The following is a 22,787-nucleotide window of genomic DNA, read 5'->3' as shown; positions in this document are numbered from 1 at the left end:
CACACAGCTCTTAGGCGAGAGAAGGTAAAGTGAGGGATGGAGAAAGGTGGTTAGCAGCTGCTGCTTTCCTGTGTTTGTGCCTACAAGCCTTCTTTGCTTGTCAGGAGGCAGGGAGCTTTAGAATTCTTAGCAGTTAGAGCCAGACTTACATGCAGCTACTTTTCATGTGAGTGTAATGTGGAAGAATGAAAATGCAAGACAAGGTTTGATATAAATATAGTTTTACTCTGGAAAGTTGGTATCCAGCTGCCGAGAGATTTAAAATCCCGTGACAAATACAGCAAACCAGCCAGTATCTACAGTAGAAACATAGCATGTTTATAAAACAGAAAAAAAGTGTACCATATGTAGGCAGAACTATAAATCCCTCAGGGAGAAGGCCACAAACCCTCATTCTGTCTTAAAATAACCCCACACAGGTCTTCGCCAAGAATGAGCAATATGCCCGAACTGAACCTAAGTTAGTTTAAGCAACCAGCTGAGCTATCCAATTCTGTGGCAGGCTAAACCTGGGCCTTGGTCAGGAACTGTCCTGGTAGGAGGAGGTTGTGCTTTCCATCTATTCTCCCTCAGCAAAATGTAAGGGAAAAGAGAAACATTCACAACCCATTAAATTAGGATTGGAGGTCAAAACTGCCAGTGGAACCAGCTTCAACATCTCAGCTCTGCTCAAGCACTGGCATAGCTTCAAAAACTGGGTGCTCTCAAAAAGCCAAATGAGATTCTGTTGCCACTGAGATGCAGAAATGCTGCACAACATTCTAAGTCACCCTAGCAAGCAACGCCCAAAGGTTGTCCCAGCCATGGAAGTTTGGCCTGAAAGGTATCAGACTACAGGATCAGCATTAAGACAACTGTCAAAACAGAAAAACACACTCAGAAAAAAAAATCATTTGCACTCAAAGAAGGAATTGGTATAGACCAAAAAATACACATCACACCTAGGATGGAAGATTTTTTTTAAAAAACAAAAATATTATCCAAGTTCACATGGATGCTTACTAAGATCCCACACTCCTAAACTATTTAAAAAGTAACTAAAAGCATGAACTTTTTAAAAAGGTAGTTTACAAGTTATAATTATCAAAATAAGTAAAACAGATCTAGCATTTTTTTAAAAGAACAAAAGGGGGAAAGAAAGATTTGGGGGAAGGCAGAGACTTTGAACTCAACCTGGGGCCCCCAGGATCATGACAGGCTGCAGCAGATTAGAACCTGTTTCCCAGTGTGGCACAAAGAGTCCTCTAATGCCACCTCCTTCTTCTTAGCAGTTCACTCCATCACACTGCAGCACATCCAGAGGCACCTACAGAATTCAGGTACATTCATTTGCTAGAAGTAGTTTTAAGGCAGGGAACTCGTCTCTCTTTAGAAGACAGAGTCCTTGCAGGTAGGACAGATGGCACTCAGAAAACAGTACAGGAAGGAACCCAAGGAGGAAAATGCATTCAATTTCATTTTGGTCCAGCTAACTGACAGGCAGCAGGGGCTGTCTGGAACTTGGTGATGCTTCTCATGATTACCCAAATAGCCTCATCTAGGAAAGGGGATGTTTGCTCAAGAAAAGCACCAAAGGTTCATCTTCAAAGTCCAGGACGTGCTTGTATATGACCCCAAGCTCAGAAGCTGAGTCCTTTACACACAGGCTTAAAAATAAAAATAAAGCAAAACATTAAAAACATTTTTACAAAAATTTACACAGTTAGGCTGGGGGGCGGGTGAGGAGGAAGAGTGCTTCAGTAGGAAATAGATTAAAATATCCTCTTTCGCTTCAGATAGGAGTCTGCATAGTGCCCTCCCAGACCCTGAGAATGTTGACCGACATAGCTGCCTTCTGGGCTGGGTTCTGGGGATGGCAGCAGGTGGGAAAAGGCCCGTTTCTGGCCACCAACTGGAGTCTGCAAAATGAAGGAGGGGTGTGAGAGGGAAGAGAGGTTGTGTTAGGGGAATGTTAAGATGACACAGAAGAGCTACAGGTTTCAGAGTTTTTTCTTGATTGCACCATCTCACCTTTGAGTATGTGCCGTGCGAGTGACTGGCTGGTCCTAGTCCCAGGATACTGTCTCCTGTACCCACAGGTGGCATCCCAACTGTCTGGAAGACAAAAGAGCAATCAGCATCATGTTTGACTGGAAGTTTTCTCTGACACACTACCCAGGGTGAGATGCTAAACTGATAAAAGTTCTTCCTCATGATCCCTATACATCACATGTATGGGCTCTGCACCTGCACGGAGCCTTGATTTGGGAAGCTTCTATAGCTGCGGAATTTGGGCAGGAACTCCTCCCCCATTGTCCTAGTGCACATGTCCCTAGTAGGTTTCTGCTTATTCCCTCAGTTCTCTTTTGACCACCACTGCATGCACCTTGTAGGAAAAGCTCTCTTGTCGTTTCCCTGTTTAAATGTGCCCTTTTTGAGAGAAGCTGAGGGTTTCCCCTCATTTTTCCTCCTTCTATCCAGTATTTCTGTCCCCTTGTTATTTTCTTTTGTTTTCGCAACTGCCCTCACGACGTATGGCCCTCAGGGCCCCCATTTGAAAGTGCATCTGCTGCGGGGCAAAACTGCTGCCCTCAGCCAGGCACTCACTCTGCCTGTTCTGCCTTGGTGAAGGGCACATTGTTGAGGCTTGTCCTCACTGCAAAGCCTTCTCGAAGCAAGCAAGAAGAAACAGGTCAGATCGGCTAAAAGCCACACTTTGGAAAAGAGCACTGGAATCAGTAGAGGGGCCCTAAAGATATGGCAAAGGCACCAGTTTTGCCATCACACAACCTGCCTGCCGCACAGGAGCCTGCTCCAGTGTTGGGGCCATCATCCCCTCAGTGTCATACTCCACCAGTGCACAAGCTCCCGCACTCTGGGCTGACTTACACTGGCGAGAAGACTAACAAAAAAGGCAAAAGTCTCTAAGCAGGCTAGTCTGTCTTCTTCCCATTCAAAGAAGAAGAAAAAGGTATCTAAAGAGTCACATGATTCTGCTCGGGATCAAGTACCTGGACCCTCAGGTCTTTCTGACTCTGCAGGAACACCTTGTGACTGGGATGGGCCCATACAGGCAGTGTCTGACAGCACTCCAACTTGAGATGAAGAGCTAACCACTCCACTTGTTTTGGTACAAGCGTCTTGGGATTAACAGTGACCGCCGATACCGACCACGACTCCCACTGCTCCACCAATGCCTACCGCTCAAATGCAGTCACTTGCACAGGCAGCCTCACCCACTGCCCCGCCAATGTTATTTTCACCCATTGCACTGGTGAGTCCTACACAGCAAGGGGAACCTATCCCGTTACATGTACATCAGAAGGTGAGATCTGAGAACCGTCTCCAACAGAACTGATCCCTCATCCTCCTCGTCATTACAGGATGGAAGGCTGGAGCACAGGCCATGATCGGCGCCCATGTTCACTGACTCAGTGTGGTTGTTTGCCTCTGCTACCAGAGGTCATACCCCTAGTTTTTATGAGTGAATCTGATATTGGGAAAGGACCAGATCACCATTCTCTGAATGGGACAGACATTCAACATTGGATGTGCAATAGAGGAAACCCCAGGACTGAGTTGATGACTGCAGTGAGCCATACAGCCAGTACCACTCTCACCATCTTGATCTTCCCTGTTGGGGAGAAAGTCGATACCAGCGACATCCATCGGCTATGGTTTCGAGACCTCCAAATCAACCAAGCAATCCTTGGCCTCTGACACCATTAGTGCTGGCTGTTCAGCCACTACCAGCTCAGCAGGAAATTCAAGCGGCTTTGCCAGCTGTCCAGCAAACACAAGCAACTCAACAACAGCCTCTCTTGCCAAATTTAATGCATCCACAGTCTGTGCAATTGCAGGCTGCTCTGCTGGCTACTCAGCCATCATCCACACTACCTTTTAGTGCGCAGCTTAATGTAAGCAGAGCTCAATCACTCCCTATCGAACTAAGGGAGAAGCATTTACCATGCCAGGTCCCTGTGGGGAAGTCTTCAGTGTCCAGAACAGAGGGTTAACAGTCAGACACTATGTCCCAGTCATCCTGCCCTCTTTCCATCTCTTTGCCAGACATGATAGTTGGCTCCAATGAAACTATATTCCCGTCGGAGGGTCTAGGTCAATTTTCTAACCAAATCCTCTGAATGGCACAGGCTTTGGGCATAGAGGCTCAGCAAGTACCTTCCACAGTACAAGATCTGGTCTTTGGTGCAGTAAATGCTGAATCGTTTAGACCAGTAACCATTCCTCTATTATCCACATTAGAGGAGACTATTAAACAGGCTTGGAAAGCCCCTTCCACCATGCCACCAATCTCCGAATGTTTGGAGGGTATGTTCCACTTGCAAGAGGCCAATAATGATTACCTCTTCAAACACCCTGCCCCAAATTCTATGGTTGCTGTTCCTGCATTCCACCCTCCTGTTGAGGGATCTTCCATGTTCTCACATCCAACAGCAAAAAGATTTATGAAAGGGTTCAGAAATCTAGCACCATCAGTCCGCTCTATGGTACTGAGCTGGAGCTTTTCTGTGGTGCTTAAGGCACTTTCATCAAAGACTTTTGAACTGCTGGTGACTACAGACCTGTGCCTCCTATCATGGAAGGTGGCATTTCTAGTGGCCATTACATCTGCACATTGTGCCAGCGAGCTCTGTGTGCTCAGCGTAGACTCACGTTCTCACCTTTCACCGAGATAAAGTGGTGCTCAGATCTGAACCTGCCTTTTTACCTAAGGTTGTATCTGAGTGTCATTTTAATCAAAACGTTGTTTTGCCTGCTTTCTTTGCTTCTCCTTTTACATCTTTGGAGTCGACCCTGCATACACTCGATGTTCATCATGCCATGACCTATTTTAAGTTGAGGACTGAACCGTTTCGACTGTCACGCCGCCCATTTGTCTGCTCCGGTGGCAAGTACAAGGGCCAACCTCTCTCGACTCAGCGCTTCGCATCTTGGGTCATTAAGACTGTCGAGCTGTCATATGAGCTGGCTGGGCTCAAACTGTCTGCCCTAGTCCAAGCTCCCTCTACTCAGGCAGTAGCAATATCGGTCGCATTCGACAGGGGGTTGCCATCCCTGGACTGTGCTGCGCCGCAACCTAGTTGACACCATCCACCTTTGTAAAACATTACAGACTGGACATTCGGGCTAGAGCTGACTGTACTTTTGGTCATGCCGTCCTCTCCTCTGTGTTGTAGTAGGACAGCGACCCACCTCCATTGTAAATTAGCTTGCTACTCGCCCATATGTGTGATGCATAGAGACAATGAAGAAAGACAGGTTGCTATTTGTAACTGTAGTTCTTTGAGTGGTCATCTATGCATTCACACAACCCACCCGCTGTCCCCTCTTTGGTGTCATACTCAAGTTCAATGTTGAATACCAAAGGTATTTTTTGTGTAAATTTCTCTTGGTTATGAGGCTGTGATGTCAGTCTCAAGGAACTGACATCACAGCCTCATAACAGAGAGAAATAAGCAAGAAGCTGCTAGGGACATGCACACTAGGATGGCAGGGGAGGGGCTCCTGCCAAAATTCCTCAGCTATAAAAGCTTCCCGAATCGAGGCTCTGCACAGGCACAGAGCACATACATTTGAATGCACAGATGACCATTCAAAGAACTATAGTTACGGGTAGCCACCTGTCTATGTCTAGAATCCTTCATGAATACAGAGGGAAATGTAGACCTCACCAGTGCACAACCACCACAAGTAAATCAGCATTTTTTACTAAGGTTTTGTGAACAGAGTGGGCTGGATGTATGAGTGGTTTGGACCTGTTTACGTAGCATGGTTGTAAAAGATTCCCAGACTCCCTGCTTGTACTGAGCTATTTCCCCTCCCACATACTTTTCCTTTCAAGCCCCTTAAGAAAACCTTCTGAACTTTCTACACTGTTAAAAAATAAAAAAGACAAAAAGAAGATTCTAGTATACATTAGCTATTTTGATTTACACCAGGGGTGGGCCAGGGGCCACACCCCCTCCTGGACCATACTCCTGGTGCCGCAGCAGCAGCAACACCACCCCCCATTGGTGGTTTGCTGCCAAATTTCAGCAGCAAACCACTAGAGGATTAGAAGCAACAAATTTTAATTGAAAACAAGCAAAATGTGTTGCTTCTAATCCTCTGTAGCAGTTCGCTCCTGAAATTTGGCAACAAACCACCAGTTTTTGAAAACAACTTAAATTTGTCCCTTCTAGCCCTCTGTAGCGGTTTTCAACAAAATTCAGTGGCAAACCATTGGTTTTTGGTGGGGAGAAGGGGTTGCCACCGCACTGCTGAATCTCAGTGGCAATGGGGACCGCATCAGAGGCCAGAGAAGCTGCACGTAGCCCATGGGCCATGTGTTACCCACCCGATGTATATGTTTTAGGCCAATCAAAATCTACAGAAGGGTCTGCAGTTGGAGACTGAGATTCTTAGCAGTAAGAATACAGCCCACAACATGTTGATTTTATGGACTGGGATCCAAAAGGCATTATGTACGCCCATTGGATGTATGCCCTTTACAGAACGCAGCCTCCCCGAATGCCAGATCAGTGTGCTTTTGAAAAAAGCACACAAGTTTCAAAAAGCAGTTACCATGTAGCATTGGGGTGGGGGGGATATATGCTGCTGGAGAACACAAGGCTAAAGCATTTAATGGACATACAGAACTAATTTTTTCTTTCAATCCTAGCCACTGTGTCCAGCCTCAAGACAGTATTCTAATCTTTTCCTTCTTATTCCTATAAATAAAGCTATATCTCAGGAATTTCATTATATGTTCACTTTTCTTTTGCAGGAACTCCAATTCATATCCTTTGCTGGTTATATCTGGAACTATTTTTGTAATTTGCCTTGATCCCATTCTGCTGAGGTCTAGCCACCTCTATTTTCAGCTGCGTGCATAAGCAAGCAGGCTGTTGTCAAAAGAGAAAGCTAGTGGCCAAAAACTCAAGAGTAAGGCATGGGGGGTGGTACAGTCCCAGAGAATCAACTTAATCATGCCACGGCAGGGAGCGATTCCAAGTGGCAGCGGATGATATGCTCAAGCAAAGAACAGAGGGATGTGCAAGTGACTAGGATGTAACATCCAAAGCTATCCCAGGTTGAGTCCTGACACAAAGATCAAATCAGCACAGCAGCAAAAACAGCTCTCAGTCTTACTTTGTTCAGGTGGCTCTGTCTGAGTCCAGCTTGAAGACCACTAGTGAAATAGGAGGTTGGGGATCCTGAATAGAATGGAGGCAGTGGGGTCCCCAGGTTGTTCCTCTCAAACCCAGGTGATGACACCTGAAAGAGAAGTAGAATTCACACCAGCTGTTTGTAGGCAGAACCCCTCTATCTTTTAGGGCAGCAAGGAACACTGGAAAATTATCAGATTATGCCACTGCTACTTGGCTCAGCATCACTTCAAGGTAACAGCTTGTACTCAATACTGTAGCTAGAGAGAAAGGAGGATTGTAACAGGAGGTTATTATGAGTTCAGCACTGAAGAATGACAGAAGTATTGCAAAATTGATTCTGTCCTCACCCACCCCTTCCATAGCTTAACACTCTGCCTTGCAGCAGTATCAAGAGATTCTATAGCTGAGTGGACAAGCAGGGCACAATGCTCATGGCTACTTTTAAGGATTACATGCTCCTAAATAACAGGTCTGGGGATGTCCATTAACAGACCTGTATTCCATGCACACTGAAACATATTTAGACAAGTGTACATCACAAGAACCTATGTTCAAGGGTAGGCAACCTGGTGCCCTCTGGTGTTTTAGACCACAACTCCCATCAGTTCCAGCCAGCATGGCCTATGGTCAGGGATAATGGGATTTGTAGCCCAAAACATCTGGAGGGGGTGAGGTTGCCTACCCTACCTTAGTTAAGAATTGTGCAATCATAATCCTGTTGACTTTCAGTGGTTGAGGTCAGGACGACTATTTCAGGATCTGGTGTTTTATAGTGTCACCCTCTGAAATCAACACATGACATTCAGGAATATAAAGAAGTGGGACCTGCAACAAACATTTGCAATCTGAGTGCTCCTATTCAGTGCCCTCCTTCCAGGACACTTCATTCCCCAGTCCCAGTCCCAGCTAGTTTCCCTTCTTCTACCAATAGTCAACGTTCTTCACTTCTACTGGGCTCTTGGGGGGGGGGGGGTGTCCCTAGGTTTTCTCCTAAATATTTTTGCACTTCTGCAAAACTTGGGATTCTCCCAAATTTGTCAATACCATCTGCACGTGCGTGTCATTTTGGCTCCATAAGCAACAGCACACAGCCTGAACATAAGAAATGGAGGGAATGATGCTACAGAGATTCTCAGCAGCTTCCTAGCATCTGTCCTGTCCAAGTTGGGTGGAGACATTGAATGGATGTTTACCTTCTGCTTGTTGTGTGCAAATCCAGGTAGCTGGGGCACTGTCTCTCTGGCCTGGGGATACATTCGTGATCCCAAGTCCTTCTGAAAGACAATAGAAAGTTAGAATCTATTTAATCAAGAGTAGCATACACCGAAGGTAACTATGCCTCCAAAAATGTTCATGTAATATATGTAATACATCAGCTACAGTCTATCAATATCCTGTATTACATTACAGAGATTGTCTCACCTATAATTTATTAATTTATCCTACTCCCTTCATATATTGTTGTCCTAACAAATCTTTCCATAATAGAATTTGAGTCTATGGTGGTTTTAATGTTTCCTTGTGCCAATCATTTAAGTTATTAATTAATGCCATAGAGGTCTTCCTTATAGTTAATGTTCCTAGTTGCCTTTTTGACTTTTGTCGACCAAACCCTGAGGAACCATAGCTGTAGTCTAGGTCTGTGTCTTCCTTTCCAACTGGCTGCGACTTCCAACCAGGCTGCTGCCCTTAAGACAGTAAGTAGTTCTTTGTTTTGTAGTTTGTCAGCATCTTTGCCATATATTGATAGCAGACCCATAGCTGGGGTCAGATAATTACTTGCCCTATTATTATGCCAGCTTCTACAAACACCTCCTGCGAAAATCATTGTATAATGACACACGACTACCACATATGAACAAAGGTACCAGTTATATTATAGTTTCACCAATACTTAGGAGTGATTGATTTGTGTATCTGGCTTAACTTTTGTGGTGTTAAGTACCACTTGTATAAAATTTTAATTATGTTTTATTTTCATAGAGAAATTTCATTGGACTGTGTCTCCATAATTTTACCCATTTTGTTTGCTCAATTTGCATGCCCACTGTTCCTGTAATTTGAGCTTATATGATCACCACTGAGAAATAGGGAACCTGGCACATTACTTCTCCAAAAGTAGTATGATCTTACAGATACTAGGATAACTACAAGCAGCTCCAATGCTTTATACCTTGTTGTTCATTCTCAGAAACCCACAGTCACAAAGGATTCTACAGTACTCACTGGCTGATAGTCAAATGCACAGTTATCTCCTGTCAGTCCAGGAGAGGGCAGCACAGGGTCAGACATGGAGGCCTGTGGAACTCTGGGATTGGAAACATTGCCAAGTACTCCAGTCTTCAAGCTGAATGCTTTATTAGCCCCACCTGCAGAGAAGGAGTTGACCATTAACATGCAGGAATATTGTTGGAGAAGCAAGGATGTGGTAGGCTTCTTCCCACTTTAGACTAGCCCCACAAGTAAAGAAGAAATTCTCACTTTCTAACCATGCAAGAGACTTATAGTTGCAGGCCGAAACAGCCTCTCCCTTAAAAGCTATGTGTCGTGCATCTGTCCTTCTGTTACCATCTCACCTCTGTGCCTCCGACATCATCAGCTGACTGGGACAATGACACAGACACTGGGCCCATTCACATATAATGGTGGCAAACCGTGGGTTAATTAACCCATGCTTTGTCACAGCATGTGCTGGGCACATTCTGCAGCCTTTCTGAATTTTCAGCCTCCAATCAGGGGTTGCTAAATGACATCCGAAACCTGGACAGTATAGGTTAATCATGGGTTAAACAACGCACAGTTAACCTAACTACTAATTATTAATCCACGATTTGCTGCTGTTAGGTGCAAACTGGGTCACTGTTTGACAGCTTGTTGCAGCATCTGGGTGGGGTAGGGCGGGGGGAGGAATGCATGCACAACCCAAGGCAGGGTAGTGAGGCAAGCTCAAGGGTACCTGACTGGAGTGCTGCAGCATTGCTTCTGACTCAAGAGATACTGAACAGCTGTGAAATATCACTTACATTTCAGTTCAGAAACACATTTAGCACCAGGTGTCAATGAATTCAACAAGACTTCACTGACGTTGTAAACTGCTTGAAGCTTTTTTTAAAAAAAACTTTCCGATGTAGAAGGGTAACACCAAAGGAACAAGCACAGAAACAGAGAGAAAATCCAAAATGCTGTTGAGCTATGTACGTTATTCTAGAATCCATATGCATAGAGACTTAACTCAATTGTTTGTTAATTATGTCCCTGAAAGAGAGAGCTTTTGCTTACAACACATCAGGATTTAGACTTTCTAACAAGTATAGGCCAGCACAATTGTCTCTTTGTATGCCAAACACGATTTCCCCCTGCTGTCCCTGAGTCACTGCATTCTTACCTCCAAGCTTGCTCGTAGGGAGAAGACTGTGCAGGTTTAAGTAGGGATTGAGTGGAATCTTGAAGTCTTTTGGTGGTTCTCCTAGCAGAGAGACCTGCAAGAGAAGGCAACAGTGAGCAGCATTTACTGGAGTGTTGGTCTTCCATTGGAAGGTTATGCCCCATTTAAAGCAAATTACAGAAGTTGCACCATAAAAAGGTTATTTCAGAGGAGAAAGACAAATGCATACTGCAAAAATAACATCCTATGTTGCATGCTGGGTCCTGGGTTTCAATAATACTAGGCAGATATTTTTTAAATCTGCAGGAGGATATACAAACATTTGAGGAACTGATCAGGTTATAGAGGTAGACAGGCTAGGCAAAGCAATTACACTGATCATCTTACATAGCTGCTGATCATCTGCTACCCAAAAAGTAAAAACAAACAAACCCAAACTGTTATTCCAGTTATGATGGTCCATGTAAAATGTGTTATTTTTGCATCCACTTGCTCAGCTTTTAATACAGTGCCTGAATTTGTGCAGGTATTATAACTTCAGAGCACAGAAGAATTCTGGAGCAGAAAGAGCTACGGGTGAGACGGAAGATGTATGGGAAGGGAGAACACGAATGCAGGCTCAGCTGCAATGCAGGGCAAAGTGATCCATCCCAGCACGCAAGAGCCTTTTGTTTCATGTGTTTCTCAATACATTAATACAGTAATGAGGGCTAAAATGACACTGTGAGCAAATACTCAGATTCTCACTAATGCAAACGTGCACTGAGTACTAGGGCTCCTCTCAGAACTGCCCCCACACTTACTCCAGATGATGGAGGCCCATTTTCTGTCTGCTTTGGCTTCTGAAGTCCACTGATCACAGATCCCAGGATGGAGGTGGTGAGGCCTTGCAGGCCAGGCGGGGTCAGCTGTGAAGTCTGGGCCCCCATCACAGAGTTCTCTCTCTCCATTCCCAATGGTCCCATAAAGGAAGGCAAGGGCATGTTTCCTGAAGGCAAGATCGGAGACTTCACAGGTCCTGGGGCCATATCAGCAGGCAGAGAGCCACCTGCAGAGAGCACACACACCCAGGTAAGAGCCACTTCCTAAAGTGAAGTAGTTTTGAAACCCAAATGGAGTGGGGACATCAGTTAATTTACCGGTCAAATGTTGTCCACATCTTATTTCATCACGGTTCACACCATATCCTGTGAAGAACAGAACGCCCATCTGTAGATGGTGTCCTTTAATAACAAACTTGGTGGCCTCTTGCCAACAAGTTAGGCTATGAGAGAGAACCATTCACAGACTAAGTAGGGATCTCTACATACTTAGGGGGATTCTTCCTAATCAGAGCTGCTCATGTGCAAAACCCACCCACAGGAACAGAATGGTAAAAGCAGTTAAAAGCTCTGACAGCGACAAAAACAGGGTGGGTGGGGTGAAATGAGCTCTGAAGCGTTTAGTTAACCCCCCATCATTTTCAACAAGGAAAAAGTAACTCCCCTAAAGAGTGTTGGGAGAGAGGTAAGCCCTGCTTCACTCACCATATTGCTCAGGTTGGGGGCTTACTGCACAGGTAGCCCCATAGACCTCCATCCATTAATCTACAGCACTGTAGTAAATTTGAGGCTGAGTGCAAGCTTTCTGCACATCCAGTCCCAAACTTTCCAACAGTGTGGAGGAGAAGGTGTTAACCCCTCCCCCTCTCCATGCTATACTGCTCAGGATGAGGGCTGGCAGAGCAGCTCGTTGTGCAACACGCCCCAAGTCCTCCCTCCATCCCCACAACCCCAAGTCTGGGGATACAGTGCAGGGAAGAAGGTAACCCCTACCCAATGCTCTCTTGTTCAGTCTTGAGGGGGCACTCAAACACCCTATTTCACCATTTCCTTTCCCCAATTATTACTTCAGGGTAGAAGAGAGCCTAAGATTTTGTGGGGGCCCAATTTGCTTGATCTGATAGCAAATTTCTTGGCTCTCCCTGGTGTCATGGTCTACAAACACTTCAGTGAAACATGGCACCTCTTTTTCTTCCTATACAACCAACCCAATTTTTACCTGCTGTCTCCACCCTGCCAAACCAATTAAGGCACCGAGGGCTGCGGGAGCTACTTTGTAGTAAGGAAGGAATCAAAACCAAATGCACAGAAAGACACTTCTGATCAGATCCCGTTTGTATAAGCAAACCACAGTCAGCTAAAGTGTTTTTGGTTCAACTGATTGCAAGACTTTAAAAAACAAAACAAGCCAAGCTTTCTAAAACATAGTTCCATATTGCTTCTACATCAGAACTAGCATGCAGGTTTTGGTAAAGGCTGATGGAAGTTGTGACCAGCAGAGACTCTTTCCAAGGACAGCTATCAACCCAAGGACAACAGGCTGTTCCCAAGCTGACAGTAGTTTAGAGATGGCATTCACAATGATAACCAACACAGAGGTTTCTATTTTATTTTCAAAGCAGAAGTCACAAAAGCTCAGGGGACAATGTGTTTGTTCCCTCTGAACTTACCCCTGAAGCCATTATGGAAACTTGTGCTAGGCTTGGAGGGTGGTGGTTAGGTGAGGGATTGGCCTCAGAGGGTCCTCCCTCTGAGGCAAAGCCCCTCCCTCCTGTCCTTGAAATTTCAAGTGGGCACTGAGCTCGGAGACACAAGCCTGATCCCACTTCACCCCACACCCTTTTAGGCTGAAGGGGAGCAAGTAACAGACAGCTTACTTCCCTTCAGCAGAACTCTCAGATCCAAGAACTGCATGCCGCTCTCTGCAGCCAAACTTGTGAAATACTCCTCACTAACAGGAGTGACAATATATGTAAATGATAATGTGGAGGCAGTGAAAGAAGGTTTTTCTTCACAGTAACTTTATTGGGAACCCTTAAGGCATAGTTTAATTTTCAGTAGGAGCTTCTGAAAACAGGTACAGCCCATTCTGGGCCTGACAAGCAGAGTGGATTAAAAATCCAAACAAAACTGTGCGTGGTTGTCCAGTGCTGCTTAGATCTAAAAATAGAGTGGAAGAAGTAGTTGTAAAGAATCTGAGCAGTGCACAAGACAAAAGGATGAACACCAACATGCTAGTTTTCGCCAATGGAATTGCATTTATTTATAATAAATAAATGTATTATCTGCTTCACATGGACACAAATAAATGCAATTCCATTGGCTTCACATCAGCTTCACATGGACACAAATAAATGCAATTCCATTGGCGAAAACTAGCATGTTGGTGTTCATCCTATTGTCTTGTGCACTGCTCAGATTCTTTACAACTACTTCTTCCACTCTATTTTTAGATCTAAGCAGCACTGGACAACCACGCACAGTTTTGTTTGGATTTTTAATCCACTCTGCTTGTCAGGCCCAGAATGGGCTGTACCTGTTCTCAGAAGCTCCTACTGAAAATTAAACTATGCCTTAAGGGTTCCCAATAAAGTTACTGTGAAGAACAGCAAAAATGCCAAGGCCCTAGGGGGAAAAACCTTCTTCCATTTAATCCCAAAACCTAATATCCCATCCAAAGGAGAGCCTGTGGTACCTTTACCCAAGTGAACACTCTCCCCTCAGCTAGGTTGAAAGAACTTGAGCTGGGTGACTGAGGTAAAAATCTAAATAGTTACATTAAATGAGAAAATTAACCCTATCCAATGGATAGGTCACATTTTGTGGTCAGCCAGTTCTATCAAGCAGCAGGAGCTTCCTTCAGTCTATGTCCTTGTTCCATGACTTTCTCCCTTTTCACTGCCCAGGTACCACTCTATAAAACAGAATTAACCCCACTTCTGGTAGAAACCACTGCTCAAAGACGGTAGATTGGAGGGGCTGTTGATATGACCCCCACACTACAAAGCACTCACCTGAGGACATCTCACCCAGTAACTGATTTCCTGCCTGAGAAGCTGTGGTGTTTGGCATCCCAAGACCACCATGCTGCAAGGAACCCAATGGAGACTCTCCCAAGATTCCTGGTTTCTGCAACAAGTAACAGGTTTCAACAACTGAGATGGAAGGCAAGACTATGTATGCTAAAAGACAAAACAGAACCAAGCCATAAGCTCACTACAAGCAGCTAATATCAAGAAAGGCAATGCCCAGGGCACAGTGGTAATGAATGGATCTGATTGGCATGAGGCACTAAGCAGAAAGGGAACAACTAAAGCCACACCATACAGGTGAACTGAGATGCTCTAAGAAAGAAACACTGAGGTGCTGAGCCGACCAATTGGTAGAATCTATGCTCAGATAATACAGTGCTCCCACACCCCTCCTTGCACACCCCTCCTTGCACATATTCAGATACAGAATATCCTGAAGAAGGTGGAGCTGTACAGATGGCCAGGCAAGGACAAGAGTGAGAGAAGTGCCCTGATGTCTTTTAGATGCTCAGTAGATTGGTCTGAGCCCTTTGTAGGGATGACCTAGATGTGAGTTTAGCTGCCACAAGTGGCCTAAATACAACACTACACCAACGGAGTTCCACAGCACAAACTGTTAGCTTAAGCTCCAGCACACTCACTGCCTTTCTCCACTACTGTGAGGGGATGAGCAGCAGCTGCCACCAGTTCTTCTGCAGTCCTGTGTTGGCCTTTCAAAGCTAGCCTTGAAAGTATCCAACAAGGAAAGCCTTGGCTGCTGCAGTTTCCTTGTGTCACTGTTATGAGTAAACGAGTTTCTCCTATTTGGGACTCACTTCCACATTGTTAAGCTCTGACCACGCCCTGCACAGGCAGAGCTGGGATACCACTAACAACATTAACAGTAGGGGAAACCACAACCTTCAAGGCTATTTAATTGTCATGTAAGTTCACCCTAACCATTGCAAGTTCTAGCAGCCATTTGCCCTAGATACTTTCATCAATGGCTGGAGGCAGAAGCCAAAAAGCCATGTCCTGAAACCCAGAGAGTTGAGGACAGAAGACTGTAGCCAGATAAGCATGGTTTGCAAGAAAGCCTGAGTACAGTTTATTAAGGAAGGGCAGCCTTGCTGTGCACAGGACACTAGGAACAGGGTGCACAGGCATCAGGAGGAAGCTTGCCCTGCCCACATTCAGTGGGCCTGGATCAATCCTGTTGGGTGTAATATTACCAGCAGTGCTTTGTGAAACTGAGATGCATTAAACAGGCCCATTCATTTTTTGCAACATTGCAAACAACTCTGCTACCTCACTGCTCCTTGCCAAATGGTGCTAGATTTTTGCAAAGACTTAGACCACCAAGTCCAGACCAAAAGAGTGGCAAACTGGCCCACTTCACTAAGCACAATTTATTTTGGTGCACATCACGAGATGACCTCACTACAGCTCTGTTGATGGCATGTAGGCACACAATATTCTCTGGAATTAATCATCTCTGGAATCATAATATGCTCCAATCCAACCTTAAGGGGAGGACACAGCATCAGAAGAGGATGCATAGGCAATGAAGTGACCTGGTACAGAGGGAAGAGCCCACTTCTCCCTTCAAGAGCCACTATAAGTCTGGCCTACCTAAAGGGTGCTGCAAGGGACTGGGCACATCTCTTAATTCTACCCTATGTGTTAAATTCCCAGCCTCCCCTCTAAAATTATGTGGTAAAAAGGTTCAAACATAAGGAAGTCTTCCATCTAGGGAGTTGTGCTACACAGCACATGCCCCGCATTGAAGCAAGTAGACACTTAAAGTTGGCGAATGGCCACTGCAGTACACCTTTCATGGAGCGTACACACATACACACAAGCAGCGCGATTTCCACACACAGGCTAGGCCTAGCACTCACATGGAATATGGCCTGGTTTTCCTTGTTCTGCAGGAGTTGTGTCCAGACCTGGTTATGGACTAAGAGCAAGTTTCCAAGAAATGCCTTCTGGAGCAGAAAGCAAAGAGAGACCAGAGACAGGGTCACTAAAAGCCAGAAGGGTTATAAAGGAGGAAGTGGTTGGGGGGTAAGACCCCATTTGAATCTGTTGCTGTATGCAAGTACCCCAAGGGCATTTCTATCAGCAGGAGCAGTTTTGCAAACTCCTGAAGCAGAGTGGACTCTTGCACTGCAGTAATGGAAAGTCAACCACAGCAGCCGACCTTCTCTCTGCCATTCAGCACAGCACTGCAACTGTATACAGAGAGGCTCTAGAGAAGAACTACAGACAACTAAGCTATCTTGACTGAAAGGCTAAAGGGAGTTAGGCCAGACATGGGCAGTGTAAAGCCCAGTGGTGTTTGGCCCATATATATAGCCCCCAAACACTTGTTTTCAATAGCAAACATATCCCTGCACAGCTGAGACATATGCATCCCTATGAAATATGTGGAGGACTGACTGCCAGGTTTCTGGGGGAAAGGAAGAGGAGAGACTGAGAAAAGATTAAAAGCAGTCCATGAGCTGTGCACAATGACCCATCCCGTGACAGGACAAAGATTGACATCATCGTCATCTTTCTACCTGTGGTTCTGGAGGACAAATACCTGCTGTGCTTGTGTTTGATTCTGGAGCGCTAGCTGAAGGAGAGCACTGGACAGGGCTGGGTTGGTTAGGAGAGGCACTGATGGTGGGGCTCCTAGGATTCCTGAAAAGAAACCAAGGTGGACAATTTAAAAAAAACTCCTACTTAAGTAGAAAAAATCTCAAGGCAAGTCAAATACTGCAGCAACATAAGCCTGAATCAAACAGAATAGCCTAAATTCTGAGACATCAGAATACTTTATTCCGTTTGGCTTTCGATGACAGATTAAGTTAGTTTTTATTTTATCGCATCTTGACTACACTTGACTGCTAGGTACAAGCCCTCACATTGGGTAGGCTAGGAGTAGGAACTAGCACCGATATTGCTTATCTGATGAAGAACCCTGTGGAGCTCTGAGAAGTGTAAACTAGATCAGCAGAAGGTGTCACCTTTTACATTCTGTAGCCAACACAAACATCTGGGAAGAACTATGTTTGGGGAGTATGGCATAATCAGTGCTGAATACTGGCCATTCTTTTAAAGGTTTTGTAGATGGCTAAATGCCTAAACCTGGCCTCCTAAATAGATTGGTGATGGAAAAGGATCACAAGCATGAACCATTCCTGCTGTAATACAGCTCTAACCAAGTCAGTGATAACATGTCTAGCGATTAGCAGATGCCATCAGGGCCAAGGAAATCCAACATGCTCAATGGGCTCATAGCATGGAAAGAAACCTAAAGATTATGTAGCTCAAGCCCAATGGGATCTTTCAGATACGACCCATAATAGGGTCACTATTCCATACTTGCCTTGCTTTCCTCCAATGGCTCCATGAAGAAGGGGGTTGAGTAAGAGCTGGATTGATGTAGGATTCCCTAAACTGTTCAGAATCTGAAGAAGATTGGGCTCAGGTAGGAGCCCTTTCCCACGGTTAAGTGCCTGTAAAAGCAACAGAAGCAAAATCAAGTGGCATAGTGGGGAAAACACACATCACGATCACGGCAGGAAGGGAGCATCTATCCGTACAATTGAGGCTTCAACTTACATAGTAGCTTGCACATTATAAATACTGCAGCAATCCAGATCATTTAGACAGACCTTCTGCCAGTTTGGGTCATTGCAAGGAGGGACATCAAGTTTCTGCGAGTTGTATTTTGTTTTGATTCAAGTGCTACTTTGTGATGGAGTGAGCTGAAAAAATCTAATTAAGTTGCCCTTACATTCACTTTCTGTCTGTCACCACAAAGGCATTAGCTTAATAGAATAGATGCCCATAAAGCAGAAGCCACGCTGATGAGCAGCCATTTGCTCAACATCAACAAATAAGACAATGTACCAGCCAAATTATAAGACTCATAGATGCAGACATGGGGAAGAAGATGGACAAATCAAGACGAGGAGGAGTTATTTCAAACTACACACAATCTGCGATATTACTGAGGGTTGAGCCTTACTGTTGCCTGAGCAGCTATCAGAGCTGCTAGCATACTTCGCCCAGGAGGGCCTGGAGCACAGAAGGAGACTCTGATATGGTTCCCAGCAAGCGGCAAGCCGTTGGTGGCCTGTTGGACCGTCTCTGCTATCTCAGGTGACTCGTACTCCAGGACTGCAAAGCCCTTCAGCTGCCCATCCTGACCACATGCCAACTATGCAAAAGAAAATTAAAAGGCAGTTAAGTAACCTGGCAAAAGGGAAGAGTGAAGATCATTGCGTTATCTGCTTGGAACTAACGAAGATTGGTGGGCCCATAGCCTCTTGTAGGATTCAGCATCGGTAAACCCTACTGAACTTAGGAAGATATATCTCAGTAAATACACACAGGTTCAGGAAGTTAGTTTCCTGATCAGAAGTGGATTTGGTCAAATAACTACATTGAAAAAGGATGGAGGAAAGTGATAGGATAATCACACAGCTCTCCCACTCCCACATAAGAGAGACTTGTTACCATTACTACAGCTACTGCCTCATCTCTCTATTGCCTCCACGTTGGCAACTGACTCCCATTTTGTCCCTCACACTAAGTCCAATGATGCAGCCGAAACATCCCCTAAAAGACAAGCCTAGCCTTTACAGCTGCTACCCCTGCCATTGCCATGGCCAAATAGTTACAACCAAGTTACTTCCTCTGTTTAGAGAATTATATCCTATTTGCACCAATGTGAATTGATCACCCTTTTTCTATACAACTGGTTGTGCAGAGCCTTTGATATTTTCTATCTAACAAATGAATGGTGTGACAAGCAGTCTGGTTGCCCATGTAGCAGCTTCTGTCCCTACAGCTATTATCAGATGCCAATAAAGGCTTCATCCAGTAACCACCCACTTTTCAATAGCAAAAAAGGATGATGGTGCAGCTTCAGAGAGAGGTGGTTGACACACATGTAGCTAACTACAGAGAGAGAGAACTGCAGAATTTGTTGCACCTGGCAATGCTCTGAACACTCAATTTCTTTAAGGATATTTGCACATCTCAGGTTTGGAGAAAATTACAAAATGGAGGCAGCAGTTACTAGCAGCCTGAAACTGTACAGGGTACGGATGAGACCTGGCATGGGATCAGGCTTCCTTCCACCTGTTATACATTTCCCTGACCATCAGTAAGTGTGCCTCTCTTTTCCCTCCAATGGCAAGTGTCTAACAAAATACCCGACATGTTATATCAGAAGCACAATCTAGTCAACATCTTGAACATACAAATTAATGAAGTTTAGCTTTTGGGGAAAACTATGTGGCTCAGGCAATCAATTTTCTTTCAGTTAGAAAAGGTACAGAATTCTTAACCCCCTGGCAAGGAAAAGTAGGAAGCTTCTAGATTTCCTCTTTAATGTGGCACTCTGGTGTACTATTCACAGGCGCAAACTGTACTTGCTTACAGCTTGGGAAGAATGGCAGCCCAACCTTTAGTTGCTTCACAAACATCCCAGGAAAGGGGTTCTAAGGCACGCACAGTCTTGCAGTGAGCTGATCGTGTGTGGCTGTCGAGTGCTGCACTGGGCACATAAAGGGCAGCCTACTACCCAGTGTCCCAAGGTGCTCACCTGACAGAACGTTGGAGGACAGATGGCAGAGAAGGTCTGCCTCAATTCTTCTACATCATTGTAATTGTGGGGTAGTTTATCTACACATAAACACTTTGAATGTATAAGGTCTAAGGTCAACTGGTTGACATCTGTCCAATGAACGTATAAAGTCCGTGTTCCCAGCTGTTTGCCCAGGAGGTCAGATTTTGCCCTGGCTGCCGAATCCTTTTTCATGTACTCCACGAAGCCATAGCCTTTGGAGTGTCCCGTTTTCTCATTGTACACCAAGAAGCAGCGCTCCAGGTTCCCAAAAGGTCGAACAAGGTCTTCAAACTGCTGCTGCGTGTAAAGCTGGGGCAGGTTGGCAATGCACAGGAGGGCATCCGTGGGTTGCAGCTGCACCGTGATATCTTTGTCCCGCAGCTTGCTCAAGTGGAATTTCTTAATGGCCGATTCTGCCTGCTCCCCATTAAATAAGGTGACGAAAGCTGCAAGAGATGGAGGGATGTGAAGGCTGTTGACAAGAAATAGTACAGCAAACACATAAGCCAAGGCTTGTAGCCCTCTGTATAGATTTCAACTAGAACATTTATGCACAACAGAGTAATGTCTTTGCTAAACCAGTCCATCATTCTGTTTTCAATCGTGGCTAGGCAGCTGATGCCTTCAAGAAGTTCTCAATCATGGGACTATAGGGACACCCAGTGCCTGTTCATCACTAACATCTATAGAGGTGCAAGACAGTTTAATCAAACTGGCTTTTGGTGGCCTGGGATAAGGTAAACACTGTTGTCTATCGCATGCTGTGTGTGTGTGTGTGTGTGTGTGTGTGTGCGCGCGTGTGTGTGCATAGAGTGTATAATTACATATCCAATTAAACAAATTCATCCATTTTAGAGCACATCTTAGGGAGCTCTTCAGAATCTTTTTGGGATTTCCCCATCCTGACTACATTTTGTATATTCTACTACATGCTTGGTGATCTTTTTGTTCAGCCCCGATTCCAAATAATGTGTAAGCTATGTAAATTTGTTCATGTTCATGCCTCGTTACATTTGCTTTCCTCACTGTGTTTTTATTTACTCATAGATTTATATCCTACCTTTCCTCCATAATGGAACTCAAAGCAGCATAGACAAGCTTCTCAGGAAGTTTCTCATCCAGGCATTCTCCAGGCCCAGACTTACTTAGGTTGAATGAGGCTGTCATATAATGTGCCTTCAGTCTGCTGCCTCCCCCACTGTCAATCTAGATTGTAACCCCCTCAGGGCAAAGACTGGTCTTCTCTCATTACTCTATAAAGTGCAGCGATGGCACTATACAAATTACCAGTTTAGTACCAATCTGAACACAGATCCTTGAGGAATCACATTGTTTAGTTTCCTCCATTATGAATTTCTTAACCTCTAGTTTAAAAAAAAAAGACAGATACCAATTCATAAGAGGACGAGCCTTAATTTCTGATTACTAAATTCATAGGAGCCTTTCATAAGATATTTTGTCAAAAGTCTTTTGAAAATTAACTTATATTTGGTGGATCATCACTAGTACATATATTTTGGTCAAGTTATATTTTAGGTGCAGCAGAAGAACCTATTGGCACTCTTGTGCCTACAGTCATGATGGATATTAAAGCCACTTTGAAGCAAGAAGTCTCACTGCTAAGAACCTCTGAAACTCAGTGCAAGATCAGAGATGAAACACAAATATGCTTGCCACATTAAATGACATATTCACCAGTGACAAGCATATCTGTGGATCTTTGAATTTAACTGCCTTCCATGTTATGATCTTCAGTTGCCTGTTTCATAAGGATACAATCTGGTGGCCTCCAGATGGTTTGGATTACAACTCCCATCAGCCCCAGCCAGCACGGCCAATGCTCAAGGAGTATGGAGGCTGTACTACAAAACATCTAGAGGACACCAGGCTGCCTACCCCTGATCTTGGGTTTTGAGGCTCCTAAGCACTGGCCAATGAACTCTTGTATTTGTGTGTGGAACTTCTTCCATGACACTTTAGATATTTGTTTGGCTCCTTCATTTGTCTGTTTGCCGTCACCTTCTATCTCATCTCCATATTGAGAACATAGAAAATCTGTCATCCTCCCAAAGGGAAGAGTAATCCAGAACTAGATATTCCCTCTCCCAGAAATGAGTTTAAAAGTTGTTCAGCCTGGTTTCATTTCTAGCTCAGGTGAAGCTCATCTTTTAGATTGAGTTTTCTCGGTGACTAGCAAATCTAAAGCCTTTCTCCCTCCTCCACTATCTCATCCACACATTGAAACCCTCAGAGCTTTGTCTAGCTAGCCCTGTTCATAGAAAAAGTAATCTTTCTTTCCTTCTCAGCAGGCCTAAAATGGGTATTACGTGCCTTCGGGCGTTGCCTGAAGGCACATAATACATCCATCTTGCTGAAACTAAGCTAGCCTGGGTCTGGTCAGTGCCTGGATGGGACTGCCTGGTATAGCTATGTATACTACCTTGAGTTCCATGATGGAAAATAGGCAGGGCATAAATGTACTAAATAAATACATTATTGAAATTATACCAGAGGCTCTGAGATCTGACGTCCCTAGTCAAGTGACACTTAGCTCTTGCTCTGTTTTGGGGGGATTCTGCAACAGCTGCCACCATGTGGCAAGTTTTCTGTTCTCTAACAAGTGACTACTGGAGTATTTTAACCAGTCATTCTGCAGCTATTATATATCAGGGGAAAGCAACTTCAAAGTCACCCAATGGAAGGCAAAAAACAGGGACTTCATATCATTGCCTCCTTTCAGAATACTAATCTCTAGAATCACATTCCAAGATGCAATGCAACTGGCTGCTG

General features: G+C 44.7%; 1 protein-coding gene across 4 annotated transcripts in view; it reads right to left on the bottom strand.

Moving 5' to 3' along the window:
- Window positions 1-206: 206 nt before the first annotated feature.
- RAVER1 (ribonucleoprotein, PTB binding 1) overlaps window positions 207-22,787 on the bottom strand; it is a 40,621-nt gene continuing 18,040 nt past the window's right edge. Inside the window, exons 3-15 of one of the 4 annotated variants that reach the window (XM_084835871.1) lie at window positions 19,974-20,443; window positions 18,390-18,581; window positions 17,745-17,874; window positions 16,956-17,056; window positions 16,270-16,356; window positions 14,372-14,486; window positions 11,340-11,584; window positions 10,537-10,630; window positions 9,378-9,520; window positions 8,345-8,425; window positions 7,132-7,257; window positions 2,011-2,094; window positions 207-1,898 (exon numbers count right to left, since the gene is read on the bottom strand). In XM_084835871.1, the coding sequence (XP_084691997.1) occupies window positions 1,752-1,898; window positions 2,011-2,094; window positions 7,132-7,257; window positions 8,345-8,425; window positions 9,378-9,520; window positions 10,537-10,630; window positions 11,340-11,584; window positions 14,372-14,486; window positions 16,270-16,356; window positions 16,956-17,056; window positions 17,745-17,874; window positions 18,390-18,581; window positions 19,974-20,443 (2,015 nt within the window). In that variant the 3' untranslated portion in view covers window positions 207-1,751. The remainder of the gene's footprint in view (window positions 1,899-2,010; window positions 2,095-7,131; window positions 7,258-8,344; window positions 8,426-9,377; window positions 9,521-10,536; window positions 10,631-11,339; window positions 11,585-14,371; window positions 14,487-16,269; window positions 16,357-16,955; window positions 17,057-17,744; window positions 17,875-18,389; window positions 18,582-19,973; window positions 20,444-22,787) is intronic. The other 3 variants (XM_084835872.1, XM_084835873.1, XM_084835874.1) reach the window with 3 other exon arrangements.

Source organism: Heloderma suspectum, chromosome 2, assembly GCF_057233095.1.
Source record: "Heloderma suspectum isolate Gila_16-S chromosome 2, 16-S_ref, whole genome shotgun sequence".
Classification (NCBI taxonomy): domain Eukaryota; kingdom Metazoa; phylum Chordata; class Lepidosauria; order Squamata; family Helodermatidae; genus Heloderma; species Heloderma suspectum.
This window is presented reverse-complemented; position numbering and strand designations above follow the sequence as displayed.